This window comes from Zophobas morio, unplaced genomic scaffold (assembly GCF_036711695.1).
Source record: "Zophobas morio isolate AGI-343-1 ecotype UQ-CSIRO unplaced genomic scaffold, CSIRO_AGI_Zmor_V1 ptg000266l, whole genome shotgun sequence".
NCBI lineage: Eukaryota > Metazoa > Arthropoda > Insecta > Coleoptera > Tenebrionidae > Zophobas > Zophobas morio.
This window is the reverse complement of record NW_026972370.1, coordinates 12,601-39,032: the sequence shown is the minus strand read 5'-3', so window position 1 is coordinate 39,032 and position 26,432 is coordinate 12,601. Positions and strand designations below refer to the sequence as shown.

Sequence of the window (26,432 nt, the reverse complement as noted above, 5' to 3'; positions counted from 1 at the left end):
GATATGCAGCGCTTTATCTAGTAATAATAAGGCAAAACATTAAAGTTTTATTGAGGTTAGAATTGCTGCAGTGGAAATGTAGAGGCCGGTATTGGCTTATTAATTTGCTCTATTTTTATTCTGCTGAGCAGTATATTTTTAAAGGAGAATTTACCTTATTTTTTGGAATTTTATCCCATGATAAGCTGGGACGACGGTAATTTTAAAAAAGCTTAAATTCATTAACACTTTTTTTTTTTAGGAAGGGGATTGTGTCGCAGAAAGTTGTCGCGTTACCTTCACGAGATTGGGGCTAGTCGAACTTCTAGTGTTGGTCAGGCTATAATTGGATTTGATAATCAAGGTGTCCTGTGTTATGCTGTTTCCTAGCACTTTTCTTGATACCTACGTAGTGCAAACGTAGTCATATTGCTTTTTGTAGTAAGAAGTTGTTTATATTAACCACTAAAGTTCACTTTAAGCTAAATAGTGAACACTGTATTTGAGTACCTTGAGTGTTTAATATGAGGGACTTTTACGTTGTGAACTTTCCTTATTTATTTTTAAAAACCTGATTACAGAAAAGTATGGTGTGTTACTAATTTCTAACCAAAGTTTTCATGATCCTTTTCCTTTAGGACATACTGTTATGGAAACGAATATTCTTGGTAGGTATCTAACTAACCCATTAATTTAGTGAAACGAACTAAGCTACTACAAATGGGCACTACTTTTATAAGCAAACATTAGGAAAGTAATAGGAGATCAATATGTACTAAATGAAGTAAAGTCGTGGCTTTTCTCGATTTAGCAGGGTTAGTGCAATACCGCTGATTATATACTTTCTTCTTTTAAGTTGGCTACCACTTCTTTTTTAGGACATGAAAAATATTTGAAAACAACCTTTTACGGATTAACAGGCCACTTCCCGGATTACACGGGTTGATTGAAGGAGCCAAGACTGGAGTCATTGGAATGACAAGGGGTCGGTTTACAAAACCAAACATGCCGGTTCTTTATAATTTTATTATGAAGAACGCCTTTACTTCGCCGTAATGCTTGCTATCCCTGTCTTCGTGACGGTGACCAAAAACGACAAGTGCCCGTCGCCTGTACTTAAAAGGAAAGTCTACGAGGTATCGCATCAGTGCCAAAAGAGACCGGGTATTATAGGTGTTGTTTGTTTGCGGTTGTTATAAATGTGGTGTTAGAAAAAAGTCCATTCTGGTAAACACAGAGTCGGACGTGGACACGGAAGTCGTTCGTTTTTCTTCAGGAAGGCAACCTAACCGCTAGTATTTTTAGGATAGGCAAGAGTAGTTTATAAATGTTTTCAAGTAGATTATGCCCCGTGTTTCAAGTGTCGAGCGTGAAAGTCGACTACCTTAACCTTCTCATAAGGTTTTTAAATCTTTTAAGACTGCGCCATGAGTTTGATAATAACTCCAAAGTCTCGTTTACCCTTTCTTATAAATTTAAAATTTGTTAACAGCCTTATGTGTTATTATAAGATATTGAGTACCACATCTGTATTATACACCATGTTGACTTATCATTTCGCTGTTATTCTTTTTCTTAGCTTTCCGAAGATATTTTGCAAAGGGCGTAGGAATAGTTGCCCACTGCATAGGATTGAAGGGGAAAATAAACTGCAATGACCCTTTGTTGTTAGGACCCGGCTTTGATGGACTTTTTGAGGAAATCTAAATTACTTTGTGTCACCTCCTGTAACAACGCTATTTTCATTTTTTATAAAGTATCCGTTAAGAGTTTACGCAAAAGACGAACTGAAGTAGAGAGCATTTGCGCCGGCATTACTACTCATATCGCTGTAGCGTTAAAATCTTTACGGTTTACTGAAAAGAAGAATCGGCTTGCATAGCTCTTGGAGGAGTGAAGAGGTGCAATATGTCCGTGAGGTTACCTTTTACATCCTTCAAACCACTCAAATAAGAAATTGTTCTATTAGGGAAAGGTTCTAGTAGATTCAAAATCGTCTTTGGATAAAGTAGTTCAGGAATTTGAGTGCAAAATTACTGTTCTCAATCACCACGCAACCATTAAAGTTGGCTACCAGGTAGTTAAGATTGACTTAGACGGCAGTTTTATAATAACAAAGAATGCACGCAAGCACCATAAGGCAAGCTGTGACACTGGCCGCCGTAGGGAAAGGGTATCTAGGAGCGGTGATATCTCATTAGGAAAGTTACGGTTGCTGCGTAGGCCAGAGTATTTGAGTGTTAATCAAAAGATAGTTCTCAGATACGGGTACACTAAAGCTGCGGGCACGGTGCACCTACTTGTCGCTTATCTTGACCGACCTTTAATTATTATATTAGATGGCCAAACTCGTACTCCTTTTTCACGTAAGAGTTTGAAATAAACTTTTTATTTTTGTGATTTTATATAAATATATTTATTGCGGCCCCGAATTAATATTATAATTCCATTGTTTTAATGAAATCAAGGCAAACTATAAAAAGACTCACCATTTTTAGGAAATAAGTCACGACACTTTAAGTACTTGTGCAACTAGCGAAATATGGATGATTCTTAATAATCAACTTCTATGTCTATCAGTACCGCTAAATCTGCAACCTTTTTACTAAAGAAGTAACTTTCAGTCTAACATTTTAAAAATTTTATAGAATTGATATTTATTTACACGCTAAAACTACTTTCTCTTAACGGCTTGTAATATTATTGCTAAATAAAGTAGAAAGTTGATCGCTTAGTGTTGTCAATTGTAGAACTGCACTTTACCTACCCTTAACAAAGGTGTTAAGGCGAAAAAAAAAGGCATTGTTGATCTCAAAAAAAACTCTAACTTACGAGTTCTTACAAAAGTGCTCCCAGTAAAATTTAATTAAGTTTATTGTAAATATTAACGGTAAAAAATATTATAAATTTGTAGCTTTTTCCTCGTATTTTAAAAGGTAAACGTACGTATACATAACTTATAACGCCTTGCATACACACTTCAATGGCTTTTATAAGAACCGTGAACAATCCCTAGCCTGAAAGGTTTTCACTTTATGTGTATTAAAAAAGGCTAGGGGCTAAAAGTACAAAAATAAATATTTAGTATTTTACATAGTGAAAACAATTCTCTAAGTGTAACGGTGTATAACCCGATGTTTTAGGTTAAAGTTATACAGCTGTTGTTAGAACGATATCTTAAACGATTTTCTGTCTTTATGAGAGGGGCGGCCACTTTTGGCGTGTCTAGCGTTCATGCTGCCATTTAAAGTTTTTCAAGTTATTCTTCGATGATTTTTATATATTGGACGGTGGGGTCATTTTTTTAAGAAGCTCAACATTTTAGATATATATTAGATGGCCTTTATTTTCTTTAATTAGCTGGACGCGCATAACAAGAGGTTTATTAAATGGTTGCGATTACTGAACGGGGGATGGATGATACAGGGGCAACTTTGGTATTGCTCACTTTTTTAAAATAAAGTTGAGTTAAATTTAACTTTTATTAAGTAGTATAATTTTAACACATCCATTACTGTATATCAATTTTTAATTAAAGCATTGTAGAAATAAGAGTAAACAAAATTAATCATTTCCAACTTTACTTTGAATAACTTAGACTACAAAAGTTGAAGAGGGTTCAACCAAAGGAAGTTGCCTTTTACAAGGTTTAAAGTAAAAATCACCCATCCTTCATTTTCAATCATTCTTATTAACCTCTTTATGTTAGAAAATGCGCAAGCTATGTTTGAATTGTTTTCTTCGTGGGCAAAACGTTGGAGGTATAAACACCGTTACCGAACACATGACCTAAACTCTAAGCCTATTTCACCCAGCGAGGAGATCGAGATAGTAGAGGAGAAGCTATTAAATGATTACAATGAACTTTTGGGTATTAATGAGGATAAAGGATAACATTTAGTAAGTATTAAAAGGTGATTAACTAGAGAGTTTCGACAAAATCAAAAAAGAAGAGCTTGAAAAGAAAAACAAGATGCTTTCCCTACATGAAAACTTTCAACTAATGCTGTGTTCGGATAAGGACTAAGTTTTATAATAAATGCAATGTATCCCAAAGTTTATGAGATTTATTTAACGGGTAATTTGTGCATAGTTAAAATACTTAAAGTTAGATTTAGTAATTAATTTTCCAACTTACCAGCTCTCGCTAATTAAATGTGTTTAAAGGGTGGTATGAAACTGTAGCTCTAAAATTTGAAGCAGAAAGAAAGAGATGTGGTAGAAAAAACCAGTTACATTAATATATTAACTTAGACCTTACTAGGTTTGACAAAAAAAAATAAAAAGTATGGCCTCTGCTCACTTACACATTCAATGAAAGTTTCTTAAGGGATAAAAACTTAAAGACCTAAGCAATAATAAAAAGCTGGAGTTTATAATAAATGAAAAGGCGGTTGAGCTAGAGCTTTGATGTCTCTTTGTAACCTTTGATGCCGATAAAAAGTTTTGAAGTGACATTTACCCAGGTTGATTATAATTCATACTCCCTAGTCTTCCAAAAAAAGCTGTTTTTACTTAAATGTAAGAATTGTATATTTAAATTGTTCGAGAGTCCTCTCTAGGCGCGCTAATCTATTATTAAATTCGCAGACTCCGCCTCTTTACATATGTTTTTCTTTTAAACACTCTCTGGCAGTCAGCAAGTTTATAGGGACCATTATTATTTTTTACATTAATACCAAATACTAGGTGTAAACCTTTACTCTATTACTTTTCTCGCAATTAAATTACTGTTCTCCCCGTAGTATAAAATAAATCGCTAAAGTGGAATTGTACCCAATAACCTTTATGTATAAATTTGATACGCTTTAACTGAAGTGGTAGAATAGTATATAATTGCGGTTTGCCTATAAAGCGGTGCATTAGGGTTGTAAAGAAGCGTAGAACGAGGGTCCTATGCTATTCGCGCGACTAATAAACCCTCACTAACCTTAACTCGGCAATAAACAACATTTTAATTAAATTTTTAACAATTTTTTGTAATAGTGGTAAATAGTTAACTCTATAATACGGATTTATAACCTACGAGTATGGGTGCCCCAGTATTCTTTCTTTTAACAGCTTTTTTGTTAATTAATGGGTGTTATTAGCTACCAAGGCGACTCAAGAGCTTTTTAGAAGTTATTACAGTGATTTAAAGTTTTTAAAACTCTATTTTATACTTCTTTGTGCATCATATGGTACTATATTACTTGGCTTTAGTAGTTTCTAAAAGTTTTAGAATGTGAGATCGACATATAGAGAGCTAGAAGCACACTAAGGTGTAAACATTTTATGTTAGATTCTAGTTAAAATTAGTTTTTATTAAGTGTTGATTTCACAGGCTGATCGTTTCGAGAATTAGTATATCAAGATTAAAAAGGTATAATATAGAAAGTCGAAGGACTAAAAGAAACTGAGGCAACTCACTGGACTAATTTTAACTCTCCCGAGCGCCTTGTCATATTAAGCCAAGAATGAGTAAACACAATTTAACGCAGAAAAGGTTGGTTTACGGTGATATGCCCTCGGAAAAATAACCCTCACATTACATACATAAGCCAATATAATAAAAGCAAAGTAGCGCAAAAACAAGAAAGCAAAATGTCCTTTAATTTTCTTCATTTTTAAGTGTGTACACCTGAACAACATTTCAGACCATCCAAGTGTCTCTTTTAACGTTTCTTTTTAAAAAGAAATTAATAGGCTAGCAACTTTATTATTAGTTTACAAACTTTTCTTATCACGTTAAAGCAACGGTGGCCAACCTTTCTGATTAGAGTGCCATTTCATTTGACTAAAAATATTTGGCGTGTCACTTTTTCATTTCTTTTTCATTCTTCTGAAACATAATGCCTCTGACTCCTGCCATTTGTCCTACCTAAATTAACCTTAACCTAAATTATTACTCTAAGCTATTAAAAAACTACCTTACCAAACACAAATCACTTGTTATTGGGTTATTGTGGATTAAGGTGAAGATATTTGTGTTTATGTTAAAAAAAAGAATTTTTTATAGTATTGAGAAACTTGCACTTAAACAATAAGGAGGCCTTTGAATTTGCTTCATCTGGATCAATTTTCAACGTTAAGATTCTATGTGAGGACCCAAGAAGGATGAGACTTTTCAAATATTCGTCGGTTAATACTGTGCGATATTTATTTTTTAAAAACTTCATAGTTTAAAAAAAGTGCTTACTCATAAATATTTTATAATTCGGGCTAAATATGAGTAGTAAAGTACCAATTTAAATTGGAAAATCTGTCTTGAGAAACAATTTCCAAGACGAGGCAAACCTTTTCCTGGATGGGTTCCCAACTACTTTAATTTTCCATGAAATGCCAAGTGATATTGTAACTACAGAACTTTCACTTGGGATTAGCTAAATAAATATAAATTTCGGTAGATAAAGTTAAATAAAGAGTTGTGAAAACTGCATATACTTAACATTCTCTTGAAAAAGCAATAAATCTCTCTTCAAACTGTTTTTTTAAGAGTGAAACTTTTTTTTCAAACTTAGTGAAGTTAAGAATTCTTGTTTCTGCCATCAATTCTTGCATTCGAATAAAATGGTGCAGTTCACCTTTACCCGGATGCCCCTCCATGAGTTTCGGTATTGATTTAAAAGGCTAAACTAAAACGAACAAGGTTGGAGAAAAATTAGTTTCTCCTTGCAAACGCTCCTTTAAATTACCTAAATAACCCATAATATTTTCACAAAAGCTAAATCCCACCAATCTTTATTTCTGAAAGAAAGCACTCATCTGGGAGTTGATTAGTCTCTTCTAAATATTCCACAACTAAACTTCATAATTTCCAAAACCCATCCAGAGCTTGTCCTCGAGATAGCCGACGAACAGTGCAATGTAGTAGTAACTCAGTTTGTTCTTATACTTCATTTAAATTGCGAAAAAAAATTGATGTAATTCCTTTCTATGAAGAGCACTAGCTCGAATGTGGTTGTGGTTGATACATCGTAGAACAGGGTTAAAAACAGAACAAAAGTTCATATTCTCGGCACAGAGAGGTGTTTAGTGAATAATGCAGTGGTATTTTTTTAAAGCTTTGCGTTTTGTTGTGTTTACCTCCGCACGTGGTATCAGTTAAACTTTAGTGATGAATAAAAGTTATAAAATAAAAAGCTTTCTTAGAGGTGTAACAGCGGTTCACGCCCGCCTTGAGGACCAAAACAAAAAGGCTTTTCCCTTTTTTTAATATTAATGATATTTCCTAGTGCTCGATCGGATCGTAAAAGAAAACACCGCAGTTACGAGCTCAGAACAGGGTGATATTGTACACATCAGCTTTAAGCTTGTCTTAGAGCAATCTCATATATATATTAAAAATAATATAGCCCTAATCAGTATTATATATTTAAAGTCGCGCAGGCCCAGATTTCATAGTTAACTTCATCTGTTAGTAAATCGATTGGTGAGCTGCTGAGCCGGTCGTAGGTGGCAATAGCATTGCATCGAAAAACGTTACCCAGAGGTTCTTCAATCTGAGCTCTTTATGTAAGGCCTCGTTGCGAACAAATTACGGTGCGCACGTCGAAAGGCGTAGCAGCTTGTTTTGTCTCGCTTGAGGCGACGAGACTATTACCGTTGGGTCATCGGTCCAGGCAGTAGATGCTATGTAATCATCGGTCTGATGCACAACAAATACAAGCGTCCTTTGTCGTGCAGCAAGAGTTTGTTTCGAGCACAAAGTAAAGGATAAAGAGTTCGAACCGCCGCCTTGTCTTTCGCCGCGATAGAGTTTACGTGCAGTCGCTACGATAGTTTATTGTCATTCTCCTGAGGACACCAAGAAATATTACCTATTTTCAAAGGTTAGCGACGGTAGTGGGGTAGTGCACTTCTTTGTGATAAAAAGAGCTTGCTCTTTTCCCCATTAATGGTACCTTTCCAATGTCGACACCCTTGGCAAGAGTCACTAGGTAGTACTGCAGATGCGGACGCTTTAGGGTGGGTGATTTTGACCAGTAAATCGCCGTGTCCTCAGCATATAAAACAACCCGCGTGTCGGGGTCGTCAGACTGTGGCACGTCGCTTAGATAAAGTGCGAAGAGTAAGGGTGATAAAGAGGTCCTTGTGGGACTCCGGCCGTTAGGGGTCTTAGGGGTGAGCGTGCTTCGCCCACCGGTTATCAAAGACGCGGTTCTCAAGATAAGATTTGATCACGTTAAAAAGAATAGCAGGAAGAGCTATAGGGCGAAAATTGTAATGCAAGCCCTTGTGTGCCAACACGATCAAACGCTTTTTCGACCCCAAGGAAGACGGCTCTCGTTGCCTTCTTTAAATTGAAGGCTCGAATCGTCCACCCTGTAAAGCGGAGGAGTAGTTGTGTAGGGGAGGGTCCCTATCGAACCCAAATTGGAACCTCAAGCAGGACGTGGTTTGCGTCGCCAAACGCTTTCAAGAGGAGCACTAGGGCCGACAAGAGGATGATAGGCCTGTATCTTCTTGGTGTGAACGCTAGCCGTGGCGTCTTCGGGAGCAACACAGCAGCTAAAAAAAACTTCTGCCGACCATTAAGAGGGATTATATACATTTACAAAATAATCTTATCTAATTTCTGTATGCACGTGCCTTTAGCTGATATCTGCAGTTTTTAACTTGACACCAATACCACCTCTAACTGCATAGTTTTAAAAATCCTTTCAAAAAACTAGGAAACCTTTTACCTTCCTGGTCAGTGCCGGAGTTCCCTCTGTACAAACACTATCCAATTTAAACTAGTTTAATTGAAAAGTAATAATTACCTCTATAATTTAACGGAAAACATATTTACTAGAAATTAGCTACCGCTTATCTAGGCGCTCCGTAATCTCGAATTGTTCGCTGACACAACGCATTACAAATGCATAATTGAGCAGTGTCAGTTACATCGCAGCTCTCGTCCAAAGCAAGAGAAAAGTAGGAGCACCCGGTCATTCGTTGATTTAATTACCAATATCAAATGCCCTTTCATTGTTGTCCTTCTCCTAACGGTATTTTTTAATAGGACTATATCATCTACCATTTTGAAAATGTTGAATCTGCTATGGTTTTAGCAAAATTTTTTGAGCATCCTATTCGCTGTCTTCAGCTGTAGAGTAAAATTTCTTTTTCCTAGCAAGAAAAAGTAAAAATTCATTAGACACTTAGGCCATAGTTTCTTGATGAGTACTAGCCTTCTTGAAAATTCTTTGCTGCGTAAACAAATTATTTTCTTTTTGCTTAAAAAATCTGCTCTAAACTTTGAATCTAGGGACACCTTGTATTAAAATGAGGTTGCATTTGGTTAAAATACCGTTATAAAATAAATTTTTTTTGACACGACTACACAAGCATTACAAATGAACATACTGGCTTAGAACCAACGCCTTTTACTAACAAAAACATGCTCCCATTCAAGGTTAATTTCGCGAAGAGCAATATCATCTTCGTAATTTTTTTTCCTAACAAAAGTAGACGGCTTAGACTCATTATGTAACCACAAGTGTACTACTAGTTTTCCATTAATGTTAATTAAGAAGGACTGTCAGGTAATTTTTTTACCGCCAAGATGCAAGCTACAGTAGCGTCACGCATCGATCCACTGGTGTATGAGCGGGGGAAGGGTAGCCCGCGTGCCGCGGGTTGGCCTCCTAAGCGTTAAGGGTAACAGGTTAAATGTGTAAAACCATCAAACCGAGGTCGGCAGGTTGCCGTCGCAACTCAGTAGTTAAGGGCATGGACGTCCATACTCAAGGTTATGGGTTCGATTCCCACCGGCGCAACTCTTTTTCGGTCTCTGACAGTTCGCGTACTTTACCTAGCCCCATGGATTCTAATGTACGGTCATAAGCTAATTCCTCGTGCGATTTAGCCCAAGGCATGTGACACTACTGTTGTGCATAAAATGACCCCCCACCCTCCTCCCACTTTCCCTTTTATTTTGACTGATTTTTGCTAAGAGAGGTTGATAGTTGGTCCTCCCAATTTTTTTTTTCGCATTTGCTCTATATTAGCTGAATTTATTAAAATATTAAATTATGGTTTTTTTGTAAAAATTTCTTATTTTTTTTGTAACCTCTAATATTTTTTAACGCTTAGCAAGATGGTCAAAGCCGCTGAGCTTCGTAAAATGGACCGTGATTTCATACTTAATCAACTGGAATCGTTGAAGTCTGAACTAGCTGAACTGCGCGTTAATAAAGTTACCTCTGGCTCTAAAGCTAATAAGATGTACAGTTTTAAGAGCTTGTTAATGTTTTAACTCTTTTTTATCCTGTGTCTTTATTAGTTATACTGTCCGTAAGTCTATTGCTCGGGTCTTAACCGTTATTAACCAGAAAACGAGGGATGCCTTAAGGAATAATTATGCTGGCAAAAAATATATTCCTTTGGATTTACGACCGAAAAAAACACGCGCCATCAGACGTCGTTTAACTAAGCACGAAGCAAACCTTATTACGGAAAAAGAGGCTAAAAAAAGAAAACATTTTAAATTACGCAAGTATGCGGTCAAGGCCTAGATGATGATATTAAAATATTAAAAACTAACCAATTTTTTCTTTAACACATTTCTTTTATTTTTACTTTTTGATACAGGTTTTATTACTATTATAGTTTTTAAGTTTTTTCATAGAGGGTTTCTTATTTGATTTTTTTCTGCGCGTTCTTCTGAAGAAGGATAATTTATGTTTGAGGAGCGTTTTTGATCCCTTAAATTTAATTATACTAAAAGACTGTATAACTTACTACAGTAGTTTTTTTGATTAGATAAGTCTTATAAACAATATTAATAATGTGCTTCATCTAAAATTAAGTGTGAAAAAAAAGGCGTATAGGCAGATTATACGATTTTTTTACTCCCGCTTTTTTTTTTTGGCCTTGAGAGAATAACTTATAATGTAAGCTTTGTCTCGAGAATATTGTCTTTTTATTTGAGGAAAAAATTCTTTAAAAGCTGTGAACATTTTTCTTAGGCTCGCGCGTTTATATTTTTACCGCCTTTTTTCTGTGTGGTATAAAAGGTTTAAGTTACTTAATAGCTGGTTTTAATAACTTTTTTGAATAAATTATTTGTTGCATGCAGTCTAAACAGCTTTCAAGACAGTACCAGCAGCAAGCACAACAAGCACAGCAACAACAGCAACAACGGCAGTTAACTAATCAGTTACGTTTACAAAGTCCTAAGTTGCTTAAAGTTCAAGAAGTTAAACATGAAAATCGTAAGCTGTTAAGTATATTTTACGAAGTAAATATCTAAACGTTAAGGGCAATATATCAGAAAAAGAGCGCTTCTCTTCGTTGTTAAGTGGTTTGGAAAAGTTTAAAAAACAACTCGCTATCGGAGAATTCACTAAACAACGCCAAGTTAGAGCCTTTTTATTAATAATTTTTAACAATTCTTTTAAAAGTTTTTGTTTAGCAGCTAAATTTTATAAAAATTGGTCGTAATGCTTATTGTGGAGTGAACTATAAAGATTACTGTGTAGTTTTTTAAGGCTTCTTTTTAAGGAGCAGGACACTTCCTACTTTAAAATAGTATACTAGAAAATATCGGCTGCCTTAGATTTATAATGCTGAAAAAGTAAGCAAGCGAGCTATAGAACTGACAGAGTGTGCATAAATCTGTCTTCGCTGAGTACTTGGGTTGTAGCACTCAACGTCTTTATTATCTACAAAGACAGGTAAGATCGCGCAGTATACGGAAACAATTCAAAAGCAAAGGACAACACTAGTGGAACTTCAGGGAATCAACGAAATGTTATCAGACAGACTAAGAGAAGAGGTTGCGAAGAGAGAAGAAATAAACCAAAAGTAACGTTTACTTCTCTTAAAATTGTTACAACATAACTATATGGAGGGTACTCAGAATAGGGAATACCCGCAAGCTTTGTTTTAGCCTAAAAGACTACCATGAAGTTCTTATAGATCTAATAAATAAAGGTCTTCACCCAGCGTGTTAACCTAATATCTTTGTTTAAATATTTGATAATGAACAGGTGAAAACGATAGAGATGGTTTGAAATTGGAATTTATTGAAACTGAGAAAGGTCTTAACCTTTCGAGTTGTAATAATAAAAATAATAAAACTTGAAATAGATATCACAATATTAAAAGAAAGATTTGAACAGTTGTCTATTGAGAAGAGAACCATTGAAGAAAATGGTATGTTAATATTCTTTTTGGTTTTAAATAAATTATCTTAAGCTTGCTTCTGTTTATGAAAAGCAACTAGACTGCAAAGCGAAGCTCAGAAAACAATAGTTTTTATTACAACAGACGTCCAGCTTGTGAAGGAATCCTTTCAGCAAACTATTATCGCTCAACGCACTCTGAAGGAACGTATTGATGTCTTTCAAATAAGCGTGTCCTCTCTGTCGGACTCCATAATAAAGTTAACTTCAGAAAGGGGTTGACCACTTTCAAATTCAGTAGGTGGCTACTAATAAGTCGTGTTTAGATGCCGAAGCAGGAGAATGCAAGACGTTAAGAGGACGAATCGCCAACTTGAAAATAGAATTAGAAAAGCAATCGGGCATTATAGAGAACTCGAATCATAAGCTTCATTCATATGCAAATTCCTTTAAGAATGCCCTCCAGTTTACTCGGATATTGAAAGTGCAAATAGATAATCTTCGCAAAGACCATCTCTGCTTGGTGCAGGTTTTTTTGACGCGGCCTTTAGTTTGTTAGGCTTGGAAGTTAAGTTAATCTTTCAGGAATTTTACCACGCCATCAGGGGCTTGGAAGGTTGGTGCAAACGTTTCATGGAGAAGAATAAGAATAAATGGAAAGAAAACTTTAACTTGTACGAGATACCGATCTCTTTTTTGGGTCTAATATCTTGCTTATTTACAATAATACCTTTAGATTTAAACTGAAATTGTCTCTTTTTGATTATTTGAAAGAAAGTTTTGCAAACTTAATTTCAAGAAAAGAGGCTTTGGTAGGCGCTTTACACGGGCACAGCTCCTACTTATACTTAAAATAAATTTATTTAGAGCCGCTGTCTTGTACTTTGGTCCTTTAAATTTCAACAAAGAGAAAACACAATAAAAGTTTTTTCTATATTTAAACTTTGATGGTTATCATTAATGTATAGGCCACTCAAGATTATACACGTGCGATATGCACAATTGTTTGAAAAAGTCACTCGTGCGAAAAGTTTGATTGTACAGCTGAAGACAACGTATTAATGATGTTCTTATAAGTTTTTTTAATAACTCTTTTACTTTGTTAATATTATAATGAAGACTTTTGACGGTTCTTAAGAATTTATATGAAAGATGGCAATTGAAATCAAGTTGGTGTTTAAAAAAGTCAAAGGATCTTAAGCAGAAAAACCTTCTCTTGACACTTGTCAGCGAGAGGTTAATTGTAAGAAACTTGTAAAAGTGTCGTGTACGTATTTATTAAAAAGTTTTATTGATGTGTAGGGATTGTCCAAAGAATTTTACAGCCAAGACTATAAATTTAATCAGTTAAAAACTGAAACCGAAAGACAGAAGAAAGCTATACAACAGCGAGATTTAACTTTGGAAGTCAATATAAAGGAAAAAAATATGATGTTTCATACCCAACATAACCTTGAGCAGAAAGTGAAGGAACTCAACGATAAAATGAAGCAAGTTTGTGAAGAGAATGATTGTAAAGTACAACAATTAAAAGAGCAGGGCATAAAGCTGGAAGAATTGACTGTTCTTCTTGAGCTTAGAGAAGAGGAACTAAGTAAATTGAAAATTTCTTACTCAGACCTTGAAAAAAATTGCAATGCTGATCGCAAAGAATTAAACAATGTTTTACGAGATAACAAAATACTAACTAGAAATATAAAGGAGATTGAATTAAATAATTCCAATGAGATAAGCTCTTTCAGTAAGGAAAAATTGATGCTAGAAGACAAAGTCAAAGAGCTAGAGAAGCTAAATAATAATTTGGAAACTCGCCTTAGAGATCTGCTGGCTGTGGATCAGGAGAAGACAGTAATTTTATAGCGCGCACATGTTTTTTTAATATGCAAGACTATGTTTTTCATATGGTTAGCTTTCCTTATCAGTTCTGGAAAAAAAGATTTCGGACATGAACATTGAAAGAGAAGCTCTCATGCATAAATTGGATGAATACCAAATTTCCTCTAGAGAAAACAAAGTTTTTTATTATTACCAATTTTGCACAGCAATTATTCCAAAGTATATTTACGTAGGAAGAAGTTAACAAACTGAAAAGTAAACTTAATTCGCTTCAAGCCGAAAGGTTTAAAGAAGAAAAGATGGAAAATACTGCATTACACACCACAATCACCGGTTGAAGTTTTTGTCAACTGTAATCTGTTTTAGGATAATAATCACGGCTTATATATTGAAGAGTTGGAGGGTAAGTTATCAGAGTACAGGATTCAAATTCGTGAACAGGAGTTCGTTGTTGCTCAAAAACAAAATGAACTATCAAAGAAAAACCAAGAAATTTATGAATTAACAAAAGAAAAAGAAGCCTTGCAAAGACCTTGCACTAGTAGAGAAGTAACAATTGATAGTGAACTTGGTTTATTAAAAGTGGAGAATGAGTGTCTTAAGGATCAACTTGTAAAAATTTCTTTGGAAAAAAAGTTTGAAGACTACAACACTTTCGACAAAAGTTACCAAGAAGAACGTCATGAAGGAAGACCGAGAGATTTAAAGGGCTCTTCGGTGGGTGATGTATTTCAAGAACACAAACCTCTCAACAAGGGCTTGGATTTGATCGAAGAAAAGGTTATGAATCCGCCTTTACGAATTAACCAAGGGCTATTAAACTCCGATGTCATAACCCTATCAACTTTAAAGAGCGAGAATAAAAGTGAAAGTAAAAACCTTGTGCACAAAAGACCTGGGAGGTGGTACTTCTTCCACTTTTTAACTTTTAGCTTATAGTAATCAAAATTATGTACTACAGGCCTGGAAGGTATACACTTTATCTTTTATTGCGTATAGAGTTAAAATCATCACAGTTAACTTTTTTTATTGTAATTTTCACTTTTTGTTTATTTCCATTAATATAAACCCATTTGACGAACGTGGTCTTTTATAACTGCACGATTTTTTGTTTATATAAGACGGAAGGTTTTTATATAAAATCCGAACGTTTTTTAAATACACTCAGCTGTTGTCACTAGAAAATATCTGGTGCAACTTTTATAAACGATACCAACCCGACCAGTACGTATTCTCTGAGGTTTGATGTCCTGTAAAATTAGATTTCATTGACCCTTTAACTTAAACTTTTATAAATTTATAAGGGAAGAGGTATTGTTTTGCTGGCATGTGACCATACCAACGTGTTTTCACTGCTTTTCCTTTTCCATAAAGGAGGCTAAACATTGGCCAAATAAAAAAACCTTTGAAACGAGAGGGCTAAATTCCTCTAACTTTTGCAAGTTAATAAGGCTTTTTATTTTTTACCTTATAATTTTAACAAGTAATAATTAAGCACGCAATGATATATTACGACATGAATTTTTAGGGAAAAGGTAACGCCCTTTACCATTATCTCTAAAATTATCTGCATGCTGAATCTGTAAATACTATTAATAAATAATGGCACAGTAATATATATTGGAAACAACTAGTCTTTCAAGGTCAAGATATTATTTAAGAGACTTTGAGTAATGTTAGGCTTTGAGGTTTCTTATGGTTGGTTAGTAATTTTAAGCGATGTACGTCAGTCGCTTAGTAATTGATCGTTTATCAGAAGCTAGAATTTATTTATAATATAAAGTAATTTGTAGATTATAACTTACCGCTTTGTAATATTTTCCGTTAAATACTGGATGATATGTCTTGGCTATCTATCCTTTTTACTAACTCTACATTATGAACCCGTTAATTTGTTCAGAGATAACCCTTTGTGTAATTAGTACTTATTGTAAATTTACCTCCTACTCTCTTGCACATAAAAAGTATTATACAATATTGTTTATGACAAATACATTTAAATAGTATCTTAAATATTTATAGCAGACAACTTCTGCTGAATCTGATTCTTCCAATATTATGTTTGAAAATAAACGCGTTAGGGACCATGAATCTAAATTTGGACCATGGGATCTTCGGGATAACCAAGTAAATGATGTTTGTGTTAATTCTTATAGTTACTCTTGTTAAAGTATTAAAACCTTGGTTTGCACTGATGCTGTATAATATTATTTATTACTTAAATTTTATTTTAAAAATTTGAGGATAACTCTAAACTTAACAAAGATGTACCACCTATATTCGAGGTAAGAGTAAGTATAAATCATTTTAGAAGTGTTATATAAATTTTTACATACTTTTCAAAACATCGAATTAAAATTTTTTCTTAGGTCCTTATGAAATCTTATAACTGCTTATTATAAGCAATAGTGACTCATAACAATATTAATAAGGATCAAGTCTCCACAGTGATCCCCCTTAAAGTTTCAAAAAAGGTACTTTAAGGATATATTACTTATACCAAGTATACGCTTTATTTTGCTAACTGTTACTTGTTTTGTTATACTAGCCAAAGGTTTTAAAGACTGGTTTTAAGAGAAACGTTAGAACTCCTAAAGCTGGAAAACGAAAAGAGGGGGGGAAAGAGCCCACAAATTCGGTTTACGCCTGTGGTTGTATTGCTGTTTATGGACATTGTTACTTATATTCACTTATTTTCTATGCACCACTTGCATGGATTGCCTTAAAAATGAAACTTCAGAAGATTCAAAAACCTATATTGCAGAAAAAACTTCTTTTTTTGATAACTGGGACTTTTTGGATTAAACAGTAATATTAAGAGCTTTTTATAAGTTACTATAAGTTACATCAATACTTTAAGATTTTAAAACATCCTATAAAGTTATTTTTAAAGAGAAACAGTCAACTTTTAGTGGGCTGCTAATACTACCTAATTTAGATGGTTAGCAGTAATCGTTTACTGCCTTTGCAGTAAGCTTTCAGGTTAGCCGGAACCCGCAACAGCTTTTCCCTTTATATTTTATCCACCATCTACCTACTAGTTCGTAAAATATAGCGAATATCGTTACTAAAAAATTCTACGCTGTAAAAAAAAATTTCGCCGGTTTCTAAATTGGAGAAAGTAAATAAAGAAAGTGTGATGGCCACTTAATACTGCTTTTATTCGTAAATTTTATGATAATAAAAGTAGATAAAAACTTTTCTTTAGAGTAGAATTACATGATAAGGAAGGTCAAAGCTTCAGAAACTAAACAATTTATTTTTATTATTCCGTAACATCACTTGAACTTTGCTTGAGCTTCAATAGTTACACTAAAAAATATTCAGTTTTTTTAAATGTTTTACAATGTATTAGCGAAGAATTTTATAGTAAAACGCTAACAAAGACTTCTTCTATTTTAAAGCATTTAATTTTAAGCACGTGTTATAAACATTAACTAAGAGCGGATGTTTTTTACAGGCTACTTAAAACAAAGTTCCAAGTAACAATGATACAAAAAATTAATTGTTACCTTTGTTATATATGACATTATAATAGCCATGAGGACATGTTTTCAAATATTACGCTATTTTATAACTTCTTTGAACTATATCAGTTTAAGTAATTCTTTTAATAATATTGTAGGTTCGCTCGTATAATGCAGTGCATACTCGCCGGAATAATTAAATTTTTTATATAGTTTCCGTTTACCAAACTTAACAATTAGTATGAAAATGTTCTAAGAGTGCACCGCGTCATCTTAAATTGATTATATTCACTATCTACTTCAACTTTCGCTAAAAAAATTAGATAAGTAATATTTTCATTATTATTTATGTACACTAGCTTTTTAAAGGTAAAATATTGACAAAATGAGACTAACCCTAGACAAAAAAATACATAATAGTTACTTCAACGCAAAATTAAAAAACATAAAACCTACGTAAAGTTGCCTTATAATATAAAATCTTTAGTGGTTCAGTAACAATCTTTGTTTTATGACTATTTAAACATATTTATGAAAGTTTAAAGGTTATATAAATAGTTACACTTTAATTAAAACGGATGTATTACATGTGATCGATAGAAACACCACTAGCGTAGACCAATTAATTCATTTAAATTTTGTATGGTAGCACTAAGGTCAAATGTTTAAATTCAAAGCGCTTAAGCGCTTGAAGGAAATATAAAAAGTCACAAGCGTCCCTCATCAACTTTCTGCAATGGTGTGCAAGAAGCGAAAGTCCTTTTGCAGTTTGTTTATACGAAATCAGTAATTTTATTATTCAGAAAAGGAGTTTTTCTTATCTTCAGCGAGGAGTATAATACTTTTTTGAACTTCTGGGAGTAGTAAAAAATAGATTTTATTGTTATAAGCTGATAAAAATAAATAAAGAAGGTTTGTTTATTAGTTGGTTATTCCTCTAGACATATTGAAAATTTAGGATACTGCCGACCAATGACCTTTGAGATCTTAACCAATGATTTTATTTTTGTAACTATTTTAATTAGCTTTTGAGTTTTACAAGAGTTAATTTTTCATTCAATAATCTGGCTTGCTGTTGCCATCCTAAATTTGGCAATTTTCAATTTTATTTTTGCTTTAGTTTAAATTTTTATTTGTCATAAGCCCTCAGTAAATCCGAGGAACTGTGCAATTGAAGGGTGTTTTTTATTTTGTTACCTGACATACTACAGCCAGGCCCTAATTGTAAGAGGGCTAAGTTACTGTTTAACCTAACCTAAAGGGGCACCAATGCCCACCCGAAGGAGCTTGCACTATCATGACTGCCCCAAAAAACTATAATAGCGGAGAATATTGAGTTCGGGCCCCCGCTATTAAACTTAGACGGTCCCAGGAATAAAAAGACCCAAGGTCTCCTGGAGACTCCTGTTAGCACTTTCGCCAGCCAGGCCTCCCCGACTAAGAGCTCCATCGGGGGGATAAAAAAAAGTTTATCCTGGTTATATATTAAACTTTTGTGCGCTGAACTTAAAAACTCGGTGTTTGTTTGCCCTATCAATACCAGAAAATAACATCAGTATATGGATAAAGTAAAACTATTATATATGAAGTTAACTTAGATTAATAAAGGTTAAACTCCTACGCATATAAACCTTTTAGAAGTTATGTACTTAATTGTTTGTCATATAATTGTTTTACAATACTAACGTAGTTGTTGACTAGTCATGTTTTTAATTTGTCAATTCCCTTATTAATCTCACCATAACTTGTATTATTAAGTTTTAAAGCTGATATAGAAATTTATCAAACATTTAGATCCAAAAAATTCTTTGTAATAAATACCTATGAAAATGTCTAATCTGAGATAACTGATGTTGTGCTTTGATGATTATAAAAAGCTATTATAGAGAGAAGTTAGTAATAAAGTTAAGTAGACTTTTCGGATATTGAGTCACTTAAACTACTGACGTCATTGATAATTATTACGCACTTGACCATTAAAGTGATGGTAAACATTGAGGCTAGTAAAATCTTGGAGGTATAATGATTTTTTACAAACTTCTAGGAGAGTTATATAGGCTAAGAATCATCAGGTCTTTGAACCATGGCTCTATCTGCGTAAAACACCTACGCTACCTCATCAACTTGACGGCTGCTCTCGGTTCCTGCCCGTTGCTAAGGAAGAGGGCTGCCACTGTAATGCTTCCAAAGATACCGCAACTAGATCCTACTCCAAACGGAATACCGGCCTATCAGCCCCGTTATTCTTAAAGTCGAAAAGGTGTTTGATCGACTTTGGCACAAAAGGCTTGCTTCACAACACTTGCAAGCCATAGCACTCTATGCTGATTTTTCAACCCCCAACTCTTGCCTTAAGGATTCTCAAAACTACTAACTGGAAAATTTTGTGAGACTCTATTCTGTCACCATATTCTTGGTCTTTTGAATGCGCGGTTTGTTTTATAAGCATTATATACCTCGATTTACCCCTCGGCAAAGTCCCCAGCCTAATTACACCAAATATCTGCAGTACTAACCAGTCACGTATTCCAGGTGGGTGTAGTGGAAAAATTACTGCTGGAAAAGCAAGAGCCTCTTTTCACCAAAGAAGTGCACTACATTACCAATGGCGCTGACTTATGAAGGTAAGGTAATTACGATTTTCTCCAAGGATATTTGGAGGTCAACGTTGACAGTAAGCTCTAGTGATGGGCGCATGTAACTTACTTAGAGGCGGAGGTTGAGGCAGCAGCTCAAACTAAACATCCTTTGTGCACAACAAGCGACGCTAGCACGTGTTGTGTATCCAGTCAATTATAGCATACGCGTCTGTTGCCTGGGCCTACAGCTGACCGGCAATAGCCTTTTCGCTTTATGTGAGACAAAAGAAACTGCTTCGTCTCATGACGGTGGCACCATGGTTCAATTGATGATGCCTTATATTTAGACCTTAAGGTTGAATCTCTGACTACGGGCAAAGGTTTTGTTAAGTATTCAGCGCACCTTTCTAATACTGTCAGAAGAGCTCCAGGAGACGGCACATGCTATTGCAGATCGTGCCCAAGGAGCTTAGCATTCATTTTGTATTTGTAGTAGGGATTAACTCGATTAAGCACCAGAAAATGCCACTTGAAAAAAAAAACCTCTTGTACCAAATAAGACCGCCAAGTAGCTCAGTGTCTTCTCTTTCTAGTCTACTTAGACCTTTAATGACTGTGCCTTAGAGTTCTATTTAAATGCGAGGTTTTGAAGAATTTAAGGAGTTTAGTGCTGGCTCAAAAAGATTGAACCCTAAAGAATTTCTTGGGCGAAACATCTTTATTAAAAAACGGAGAAATAGTTAAATTATATTGGGGACCTATAACTTATTAATTTCAAAATATATCTGTAAATTTTTTTTTTCTACTTCAATTTTTATTTTAAAAAACATTCTCCAGGTGTTATTTTTATTCTAAAGTTTAAATAATACCTCTATTGGTAGAAGTGGAGATATTAGAACTACTATCATACGATGATAGAACCGGAAAAGCCAAGTTAAAAAGTCAGTCTGGTACAGTTGAAAGTCGAATACTTGATTCATGTTTGTGGTCTCCTATGCCTTTCTCAGAGAGTCTCGACAGTTCCAACCTTAAAGGTCGTCTCACACACTCGTCTCACACACCTACAAGTTTTATTTACACACCAAATTTATTTTTTCGACTCTGTCGTACAATTAAACCTTTTATTTCTTTACTTTTTAGTGTAATATATCTTCTCTTTGAGCGGTTGTGAATAATTCGTTCTAAAATTTTTTTAGACAAAGAAATTATAAGCTCTAATACTTCAAAGCGGTCTGCTCAAGCTCTTCAGCATAAGTATTCGATATATTTAAACTATTTCATATCTATTAAGACTAGCTTAGTATAAATTATAAAAAATTTATTACCCTTAACCTAACCTGAATCATATAAGGAGAAAAAACAAGTTAATGTTAGTTCAAATTTAGAGATGAAAAGATAATCTCAAATCTTGAGGAGCTAAATAAAAGATTTCAGAAACATGAGGGATCTTGCATAGGCGCCAAGTCTTTTACACTATCCCAATTGCATGAAATTCACGACTATGCCAGAGAGGCACCAATAACTAATTTACTGAGAGATTGGATTATTTAAATAATTTACAGGGCAGTGCTGGCCAAACGCAAACGAGAGATGTATGGTCTGTCCGTATCATGCCGGAAAGCGCAGATGGTCTTTGTAGCGCTGTCTTGCTTTCAGCTTTCTCGTAAATTTAATATAAGGATTGATCATCGCAACTTGTGGTGGCTTTACTGTTTGTATCATCCACGTGGATCAAGGTCCAGCGGTTCCTTCTTTCTTGCGACACTCTTCCCTTATTACAGTATAGAAAAGACGGTGATGCGCTACACTAATCCGGAAGACTCATTTTTCTGTAGCCTTGCTTGGTCTAAGCCACTGCGCACGACTCTTTCGGAAAATTACAAAACTAGTTTGTTTATTTATATGAATATTCGCAACATATTCACTTTCTCTTAAGCTTACAGTCTCTCGGCCGAAGGCTATTGCATGTTAGCGGCTGGAACAACGAACGGAGCCATCCATTTGCTGCTCCCAAGTTGGTCGTGTTTTTTCTTCACGGCTCTCTATCCCCCTGCCAACACCAACCCGCCGTTGATGCCTTAGTCTTCTCTGCGTGGATCTACTGCAGCGGCACTCACAAGTCGTAACGGCTCTTCAGTTCCACCCAAAACATAAAACTTTGTTATTAAGTAAGCACGACTACCGGTGAAATTTTCCAGAGATCTCTGTACGAATCCTTCTATAGGTGGAAGCGCAGATAAAACATGCATAGTCTGGAGCATCTCGCTGCTCACCAGCGACAAACAGGCTACTAATACAGTGTAGCATTTTTATACTTTGGCTCTATTTTCTGCCTGTGCACATTATTAATTCAGAGCTTTGAAGATAATTCAGGTGGGGGATGAGATCGCTTCGCTTTGCTTCACTGATGGTGGCTGCTTTGCTTTTACAACTGTGATTTCTCGGCATTTTATTTCTATAGATTTTTTCGTTATTTTGGGAAAGGGAGGCTTTGCCGTCCAATACTCTGCTGATCCGAAGAATTTTTCTCGCCAGCCCTCATCCAACCCTTTAACTTGTTTTCGCAATCATTTCATCTTGGTTGATTGTGTGCGAGGATTGCCCCAAAATCAAATAAGTTGCATTGGTTTCTCAACTATTATTTTGAAGTTTTTGGCTTTTTATTTCAGCCTTAATAGTTACTAAAAAAAAAAGTTCCACCGTGCACCACCTCAAAGTGGTGGATCTCTCGTCTAGTAAAGTGCTGAAGAGATTTTACTTTTACGGTGATGCTCACGAGTATTCCAGTTTTTTTGTTAATGATGGTTCTCGTGATTTTTATTGTGTGGCTGAATGAATTTAGTATATACTTATGTTTTAGATATTTTAGTGCTTGGTGATGAAAAAGGCATTCTCTATTTGTATTCCCTGCAAGAGGCTCTCCTTCGCACTGTTAAGCCGTTTCAGGTTGACTTGGTTATTAACTAGCCACGAAAGAAGAATTTTTATTGTCTTTAGACTCTCAAGCATTCAGATAAAAGACTCACTTATGCTATAAGAGACGTCGTTATCAACGCTACGAGCGACACTATAGTTGCCGTTAATTCTAATAATATGGTGATGGTTTGGAGGGCAGTAAAGGCCTTAACGTAGTTTTAAACAACTGCGCGGATCCCCCTTTACAACTCCTTACAGGGTCCAACCTACTAATTTAAATTTATAAATTTATACCAATAAATAAAGAGGGATGCATTTTGATAGCCCTAAGTATTTTTGCTGAACTCGCTAGTTATAAAACGGGGTATAGCTCGTGCCATAAATTATATTTTACAGGGCTTAGCTAAAGTCATCAAGCACGTTTCTGATAAGAAAATTGCCATTGAATAGATATAAATTATTCTAATAAACATTAATTTTAATCCATGTGATAAATGCGGTTTATAGGATTTTTACGTCATTCGGCTTCTCATACAAATTATCAAGATAACAAAATTTATAAAACAACCACACTTTATTGCTCAACCTTTTCAAGAGGTCAAAGAATTATTTTTATGTTCGCAATATCAATTTAGTTCTACCAAATTAATTTTTATTTACCATGTTCACAATAAAAACTGGGTCACGTTATTGTTCTCGTGTTTGTACCTAGTCAAGCTGCACGTGGAAAATTCTAGTACACGCCCATTACCATATTATTCATGTATTATACTAATGAACTGCACGCCGAGTCTCTTTTGTCTTGCCTTTTGGGTGCAGTTGCATATTAGTTCAATAAACTTGCTACCCTCTATATCAATTTTACTGTGATAAGCGCTACAGTCAACTCGGACTACGCAAGTGGGGGTCTAAACAAACAGTTTAAAAAATCATTTTTCCAGTTCTGTTTTTTATTGGATAAATTACTAATTACTGATTAGTTTATTAACGAATCACTTTTCCTGCAAACTTATAAGTGAGGCTCTATTTTGTTTTTGCTTTATTTCTATAATTTTTTTTTTCTGGATGTCTTTTGCTTATGTTTATTGATGCCCTTTACATTCCCTGATCGTTTTTATATATATGTAAAGTTATGAGTAATTATATTGTCTATATTTTGATATATGGTAGCTTTGGTTTTGTTGACTATTAAATGTATTAGTATTCAATTTATAAATGCTTCGTGTAGGAGATTGTGTTTTGTTAATGGTTTCTTGGTACAAATTATTTATTTTATAATATATATCGTTGGAAAGAATTGTAAGGTATAGTATTATTTAGATTGGCGCTTTTAACGATTTTACACCTCTAGAATAACTGATTCTTTTATAATTTTTATTCCTAACAAAAACGTCATTTGCCTTGTCTAGCTTCTTGAACCATCACTAAGCTGTAGAATTCTAGTGACGCTTAGGGTTAGAAGTGACATCACGGAACTGCCAAGTGAAATGTTATATATCTTAGTATGGAGATTAATACATTATCCTTTTTACTTGAAGAATCAGTAACAGAGAGATTTGGTTGTGACCGTTACGATATATAAATAGCATACTAGCATCTGTATAAGTAAAAATTAATTATTGCAGCTAAGTAATTAAGCTCTTATATCGTTGCGATGAAGCTCAATTAATGAATTGGTTAACGAATAAAAGAATTTTTAAAAAAATTTGTTCTACTCTTTCTGTAACCCTTAAATTTAATTAATAAGTTTATTAATAATTATAGTGCAAATTTATCATATAAAACCTAAAAGAACTAAGTAAGAATACTTTGAATAATTAGAAACCACAAGGCTAAAAAAGGATAAAACTACGTAAAGATTCATATCCGCAACGACAATTTTCATTAAAAAAAAGTAAATAAACTTGCACAATGTTAGGACTTAAAACTTGGTTAATGATATCCTGCCCCTCTAAAGGGCGTCCACTTCTGGTGTGGGAAATCTAATATAAATACAGAGTTATGGTCCTTCCATTTAAATATTAGTGCTCATATTTAAGGTTTCGTTTTCTTAAAAACATCTCCCGAAAACAATTTGGGTTGTACCTGCCAAATGTGTGGCTGACCCAGTCCAGCAAATATTTTTAAATTTTAGAAAATTTTCTAGCGGAATTGTTGCGGAATAGTATCATATTTGGTTAATGATTTCCTATTATCGTACGACCCAAAAATTATGTCTACCATTGAACATGCCCAATCTCATCCTTAACTTTTGAATGCAGTAGCAGTAAAGTTCAATGAAATACCGCCTATTTAATAATTTTAATGTTATAAGCGCTATAGTGAATTGGAGGGCTACACTCATGCCCTTTTACTAAAGAGTTATTCCAAAAAAGGCTTATGTATTGTGTTTTAGTCCCCCTAGAGTTGTATGCTGAACCTGTAGAATTAGCTTTTAAAATAGTATATTTATAAAATTTTTAACCATTAAAATTTTATAAAAAAATACTAATAAATGCCTCATTAGATAAATAAGAAAAGGATAGCTCTATAGGAATGTTAAGGTTTACAGGTAAAGTATTTAAGATATTTATATAATTACATCTTAAAAAGTGGAACCAAACAAATCAAAATAAGTTTTCTAATGGAACTAAGCTTCGTATGATGGAAACAACTTAACTTGCATCTTCTATCTTTCAAAAAATATTTAACCGATTCCCGACCACTATTATTAATAAACACAATACTGAAGATTCCGTAAATTAAATTTTATGAAAAGTTGGGACCCTATGTAAGGTCTGTAAATAAACTAACATAAAGATCAAGTAAAATCGCTATAGAGCTGGAGAGTAAAACGAAGCTAAGGATACTTTTTGAACAGTTTTTGACAGCTTGACTTGAGCGCAACAAATAACGGAAGTAAGATGTTATGATGTAGCTATCTCTTTTTCTTATCTCGGTAAGATTAAATTCATGTTTTATTAGATTGTAACAACTCAGCGCTTAGTAACATTTGACACATTCCTAAGTTCGAGAGTTTAATTTTTTCCGTTGTGACTCTCTTTTTCGGTTTTTAATAGTTGCGTATTTAACTTCACCCTAATTATAATAAATTGCGTCCTGCTTAGCCTCTTTCGGTGGGCTCAGTCAATTGTTCATGTCCCATAGCAAGGAGTTGCTTATTAGATGTTGTGTCGGCACGTGTATTTTAAAATAGCTTTTCAGAAAATTTGTTATCGTACATGCTTAACTTAATAGCTCCTATCTCTTTTGACGTTCAAGGAGGTACTTCGGTTAGGACCTAATATTAAAGTTCAGGGAGAAGAGAGCAGTACATCTTAAATATAGTGTAACTAAAAAATTTGAGGTCAATTTTTTAAGTGCTTGTTTATAAGCTAAATTAACAAACTTTAACTTGTTAACAATGCGTTGATGCAAACAAGGTTTTACTCTATAAAAATTTGCGTTGCCGAAAATTTATACAGTTAGCCATCAATTTAAAAAGATTGATGCTTCTATATTGGTTTGAAGGCGTTTTGTTTGTATTTATAGTCATTAATATAGTACGGAATACCTTTTATTAA

The 26,432-nt window shown here is 34.3% G+C and overlaps 5 protein-coding genes and 3 long non-coding RNA genes across 10 annotated transcripts; all 8 read left to right on the top strand.

Annotated features, from left to right (window-relative positions):
* The first annotated feature begins 401 nt into the window (after positions 1-401).
* Positions 402-2,328, top strand: LOC135119484 (uncharacterized). 2 transcript variants are annotated; one of them, XR_010278240.1, is made up of 7 exons: positions 402-564; positions 618-794; positions 858-964; positions 1,015-1,380; positions 1,559-1,706; positions 1,762-1,898; positions 1,949-2,328. It is a non-coding gene; the product is annotated as an uncharacterized LOC135119484 (long non-coding RNA). The 2 variants fall into 2 exon arrangements; XR_010278239.1 differs by having other exon boundaries at positions 1,559-1,898.
* An 875-nt stretch (positions 2,329-3,203) lies between these two features.
* On the top strand, positions 3,204-3,905 carry LOC135119449 (uncharacterized). The gene is made up of 5 exons (XR_010278224.1): positions 3,204-3,274; positions 3,340-3,416; positions 3,578-3,626; positions 3,689-3,740; positions 3,795-3,905. It is a non-coding gene; the product is annotated as an uncharacterized LOC135119449 (long non-coding RNA).
* Positions 3,906-10,042: 6,137 nt separating this feature from the next.
* On the top strand, positions 10,043-10,460 carry LOC135119467 (large ribosomal subunit protein uL29-like). Its single transcript, XM_064043884.1, has 2 exons — positions 10,043-10,170; positions 10,229-10,460. The coding sequence occupies exons 1-2, from the start codon at positions 10,043-10,045 to the stop codon at positions 10,458-10,460; spliced, it is 360 nt and encodes a 119-aa protein (XP_063899954.1).
* A 557-nt stretch (positions 10,461-11,017) lies between these two features.
* LOC135119466 (uncharacterized) lies at positions 11,018-12,818 on the top strand. Its single transcript, XM_064043883.1, has 5 exons — positions 11,018-11,159; positions 12,004-12,102; positions 12,166-12,348; positions 12,398-12,600; positions 12,657-12,818. The coding sequence occupies exons 1-5, from the start codon at positions 11,018-11,020 to the stop codon at positions 12,816-12,818; spliced, it is 789 nt and encodes a 262-aa protein (XP_063899953.1).
* Positions 12,819-12,832: 14 nt separating this feature from the next.
* LOC135119475 (putative leucine-rich repeat-containing protein DDB_G0290503) lies at positions 12,833-14,913 on the top strand. Its single transcript, XM_064043892.1, has 8 exons — positions 12,833-12,883; positions 12,939-12,995; positions 13,050-13,126; positions 13,191-13,314; positions 13,374-13,919; positions 13,981-14,085; positions 14,141-14,240; positions 14,302-14,913. Exons 5-8 carry the CDS (start codon positions 13,500-13,502, stop codon positions 14,844-14,846), a joined length of 1,170 nt encoding a protein of 389 aa, XP_063899962.1. The 5' UTR covers positions 12,833-12,883; positions 12,939-12,995; positions 13,050-13,126; positions 13,191-13,314; positions 13,374-13,499; the 3' UTR covers positions 14,847-14,913.
* Positions 14,914-15,039: 126 nt separating this feature from the next.
* On the top strand, positions 15,040-16,712 carry LOC135119476 (uncharacterized). The gene is made up of 7 exons (XR_010278233.1): positions 15,040-15,154; positions 15,282-15,349; positions 15,930-16,034; positions 16,151-16,192; positions 16,277-16,381; positions 16,456-16,558; positions 16,648-16,712. It is a non-coding gene; the product is annotated as an uncharacterized LOC135119476 (long non-coding RNA).
* Positions 16,713-20,513: 3,801 nt separating this feature from the next.
* LOC135119465 (uncharacterized) lies at positions 20,514-21,504 on the top strand. The gene is made up of 5 exons (XM_064043882.1): positions 20,514-20,692; positions 20,835-20,903; positions 20,961-20,987; positions 21,150-21,207; positions 21,339-21,504. The coding sequence occupies exons 1-5, from the start codon at positions 20,590-20,592 to the stop codon at positions 21,502-21,504; spliced, it is 423 nt and encodes a 140-aa protein (XP_063899952.1). The 5' UTR covers positions 20,514-20,589.
* A 15-nt stretch (positions 21,505-21,519) lies between these two features.
* On the top strand, positions 21,520-23,171 carry LOC135119487 (leucine-rich repeat and WD repeat-containing protein 1-like). Of its 2 annotated transcripts, none has more exons than XM_064043900.1 (11): positions 21,520-21,582; positions 21,633-21,689; positions 21,740-21,841; positions 21,890-21,971; positions 22,036-22,121; positions 22,178-22,253; positions 22,308-22,326; positions 22,438-22,579; positions 22,632-22,757; positions 22,814-22,899; positions 22,951-23,171. In XM_064043900.1, exons 1-11 carry the CDS (start codon positions 21,564-21,566, stop codon positions 23,083-23,085), a joined length of 930 nt encoding a protein of 309 aa, XP_063899970.1. In that variant the 5' UTR covers positions 21,520-21,563; the 3' UTR covers positions 23,086-23,171. The 2 variants fall into 2 exon arrangements, with proteins under 2 accessions (XP_063899970.1, XP_063899969.1); XM_064043899.1 differs by having other exon boundaries at positions 22,308-22,363; positions 22,415-22,579.
* The last annotated feature ends 3,261 nt before the right edge of the window (positions 23,172-26,432 follow it).

Excerpts from the sequence above, each read along its gene's own strand:
- LOC135119467 (XM_064043884.1), top strand. The coding sequence starts at position 10,043 with ATGGTCAAAGCCGCTGAGCTTCGTAAAATGGACCGTGATTTCATACTT. Across the intron at positions 10,171-10,228 it reads GGCTCTAAAGCTAATAAGAT|TTATACTGTCCGTAAGTCTA; the intron begins GTACAGTTTTAA and ends TGTCTTTATTAG.
- LOC135119466 (XM_064043883.1), top strand. The coding sequence starts at position 11,018 with ATGCAGTCTAAACAGCTTTCAAGACAGTACCAGCAGCAAGCACAACAA. Across the intron at positions 11,160-12,003 it reads AGAAGTTAAACATGAAAATC|TTGTAATAATAAAAATAATA; the intron begins GTAAGCTGTTAA and ends TAACCTTTCGAG. Across the intron at positions 12,103-12,165 it reads GAGAACCATTGAAGAAAATG|CAACTAGACTGCAAAGCGAA; the intron begins GTATGTTAATAT and ends GTTTATGAAAAG.
- LOC135119475 (XM_064043892.1), top strand. The coding sequence starts at position 13,500 with ATGATGTTTCATACCCAACATAACCTTGAGCAGAAAGTGAAGGAACTC. Across the intron at positions 13,920-13,980 it reads CTGTGGATCAGGAGAAGACA|CTTTCCTTATCAGTTCTGGA; the intron begins GTAATTTTATAG and ends TCATATGGTTAG. Across the intron at positions 14,241-14,301 it reads ATTACACACCACAATCACCG|AGTTGGAGGGTAAGTTATCA; the intron begins GTTGAAGTTTTT and ends TATATATTGAAG.
- LOC135119465 (XM_064043882.1), top strand. The coding sequence starts at position 20,590 with ATGCGAGGTTTTGAAGAATTTAAGGAGTTTAGTGCTGGCTCAAAAAGA. Across the intron at positions 20,693-20,834 it reads TATTAAAAAACGGAGAAATA|AAGTGGAGATATTAGAACTA; the intron begins GTTAAATTATAT and ends CTCTATTGGTAG. Across the intron at positions 20,904-20,960 it reads CAAGTTAAAAAGTCAGTCTG|AGAGTCTCGACAGTTCCAAC; the intron begins GTACAGTTGAAA and ends TGCCTTTCTCAG.
- LOC135119487 (XM_064043899.1), top strand. Across the intron at positions 22,758-22,813 it reads CAGTTTTTTTGTTAATGATG|ATATTTTAGTGCTTGGTGAT; the intron begins GTTCTCGTGATT and ends CTTATGTTTTAG. Across the intron at positions 22,900-22,950 it reads GCACTGTTAAGCCGTTTCAG|ACTCTCAAGCATTCAGATAA; the intron begins GTTGACTTGGTT and ends TATTGTCTTTAG.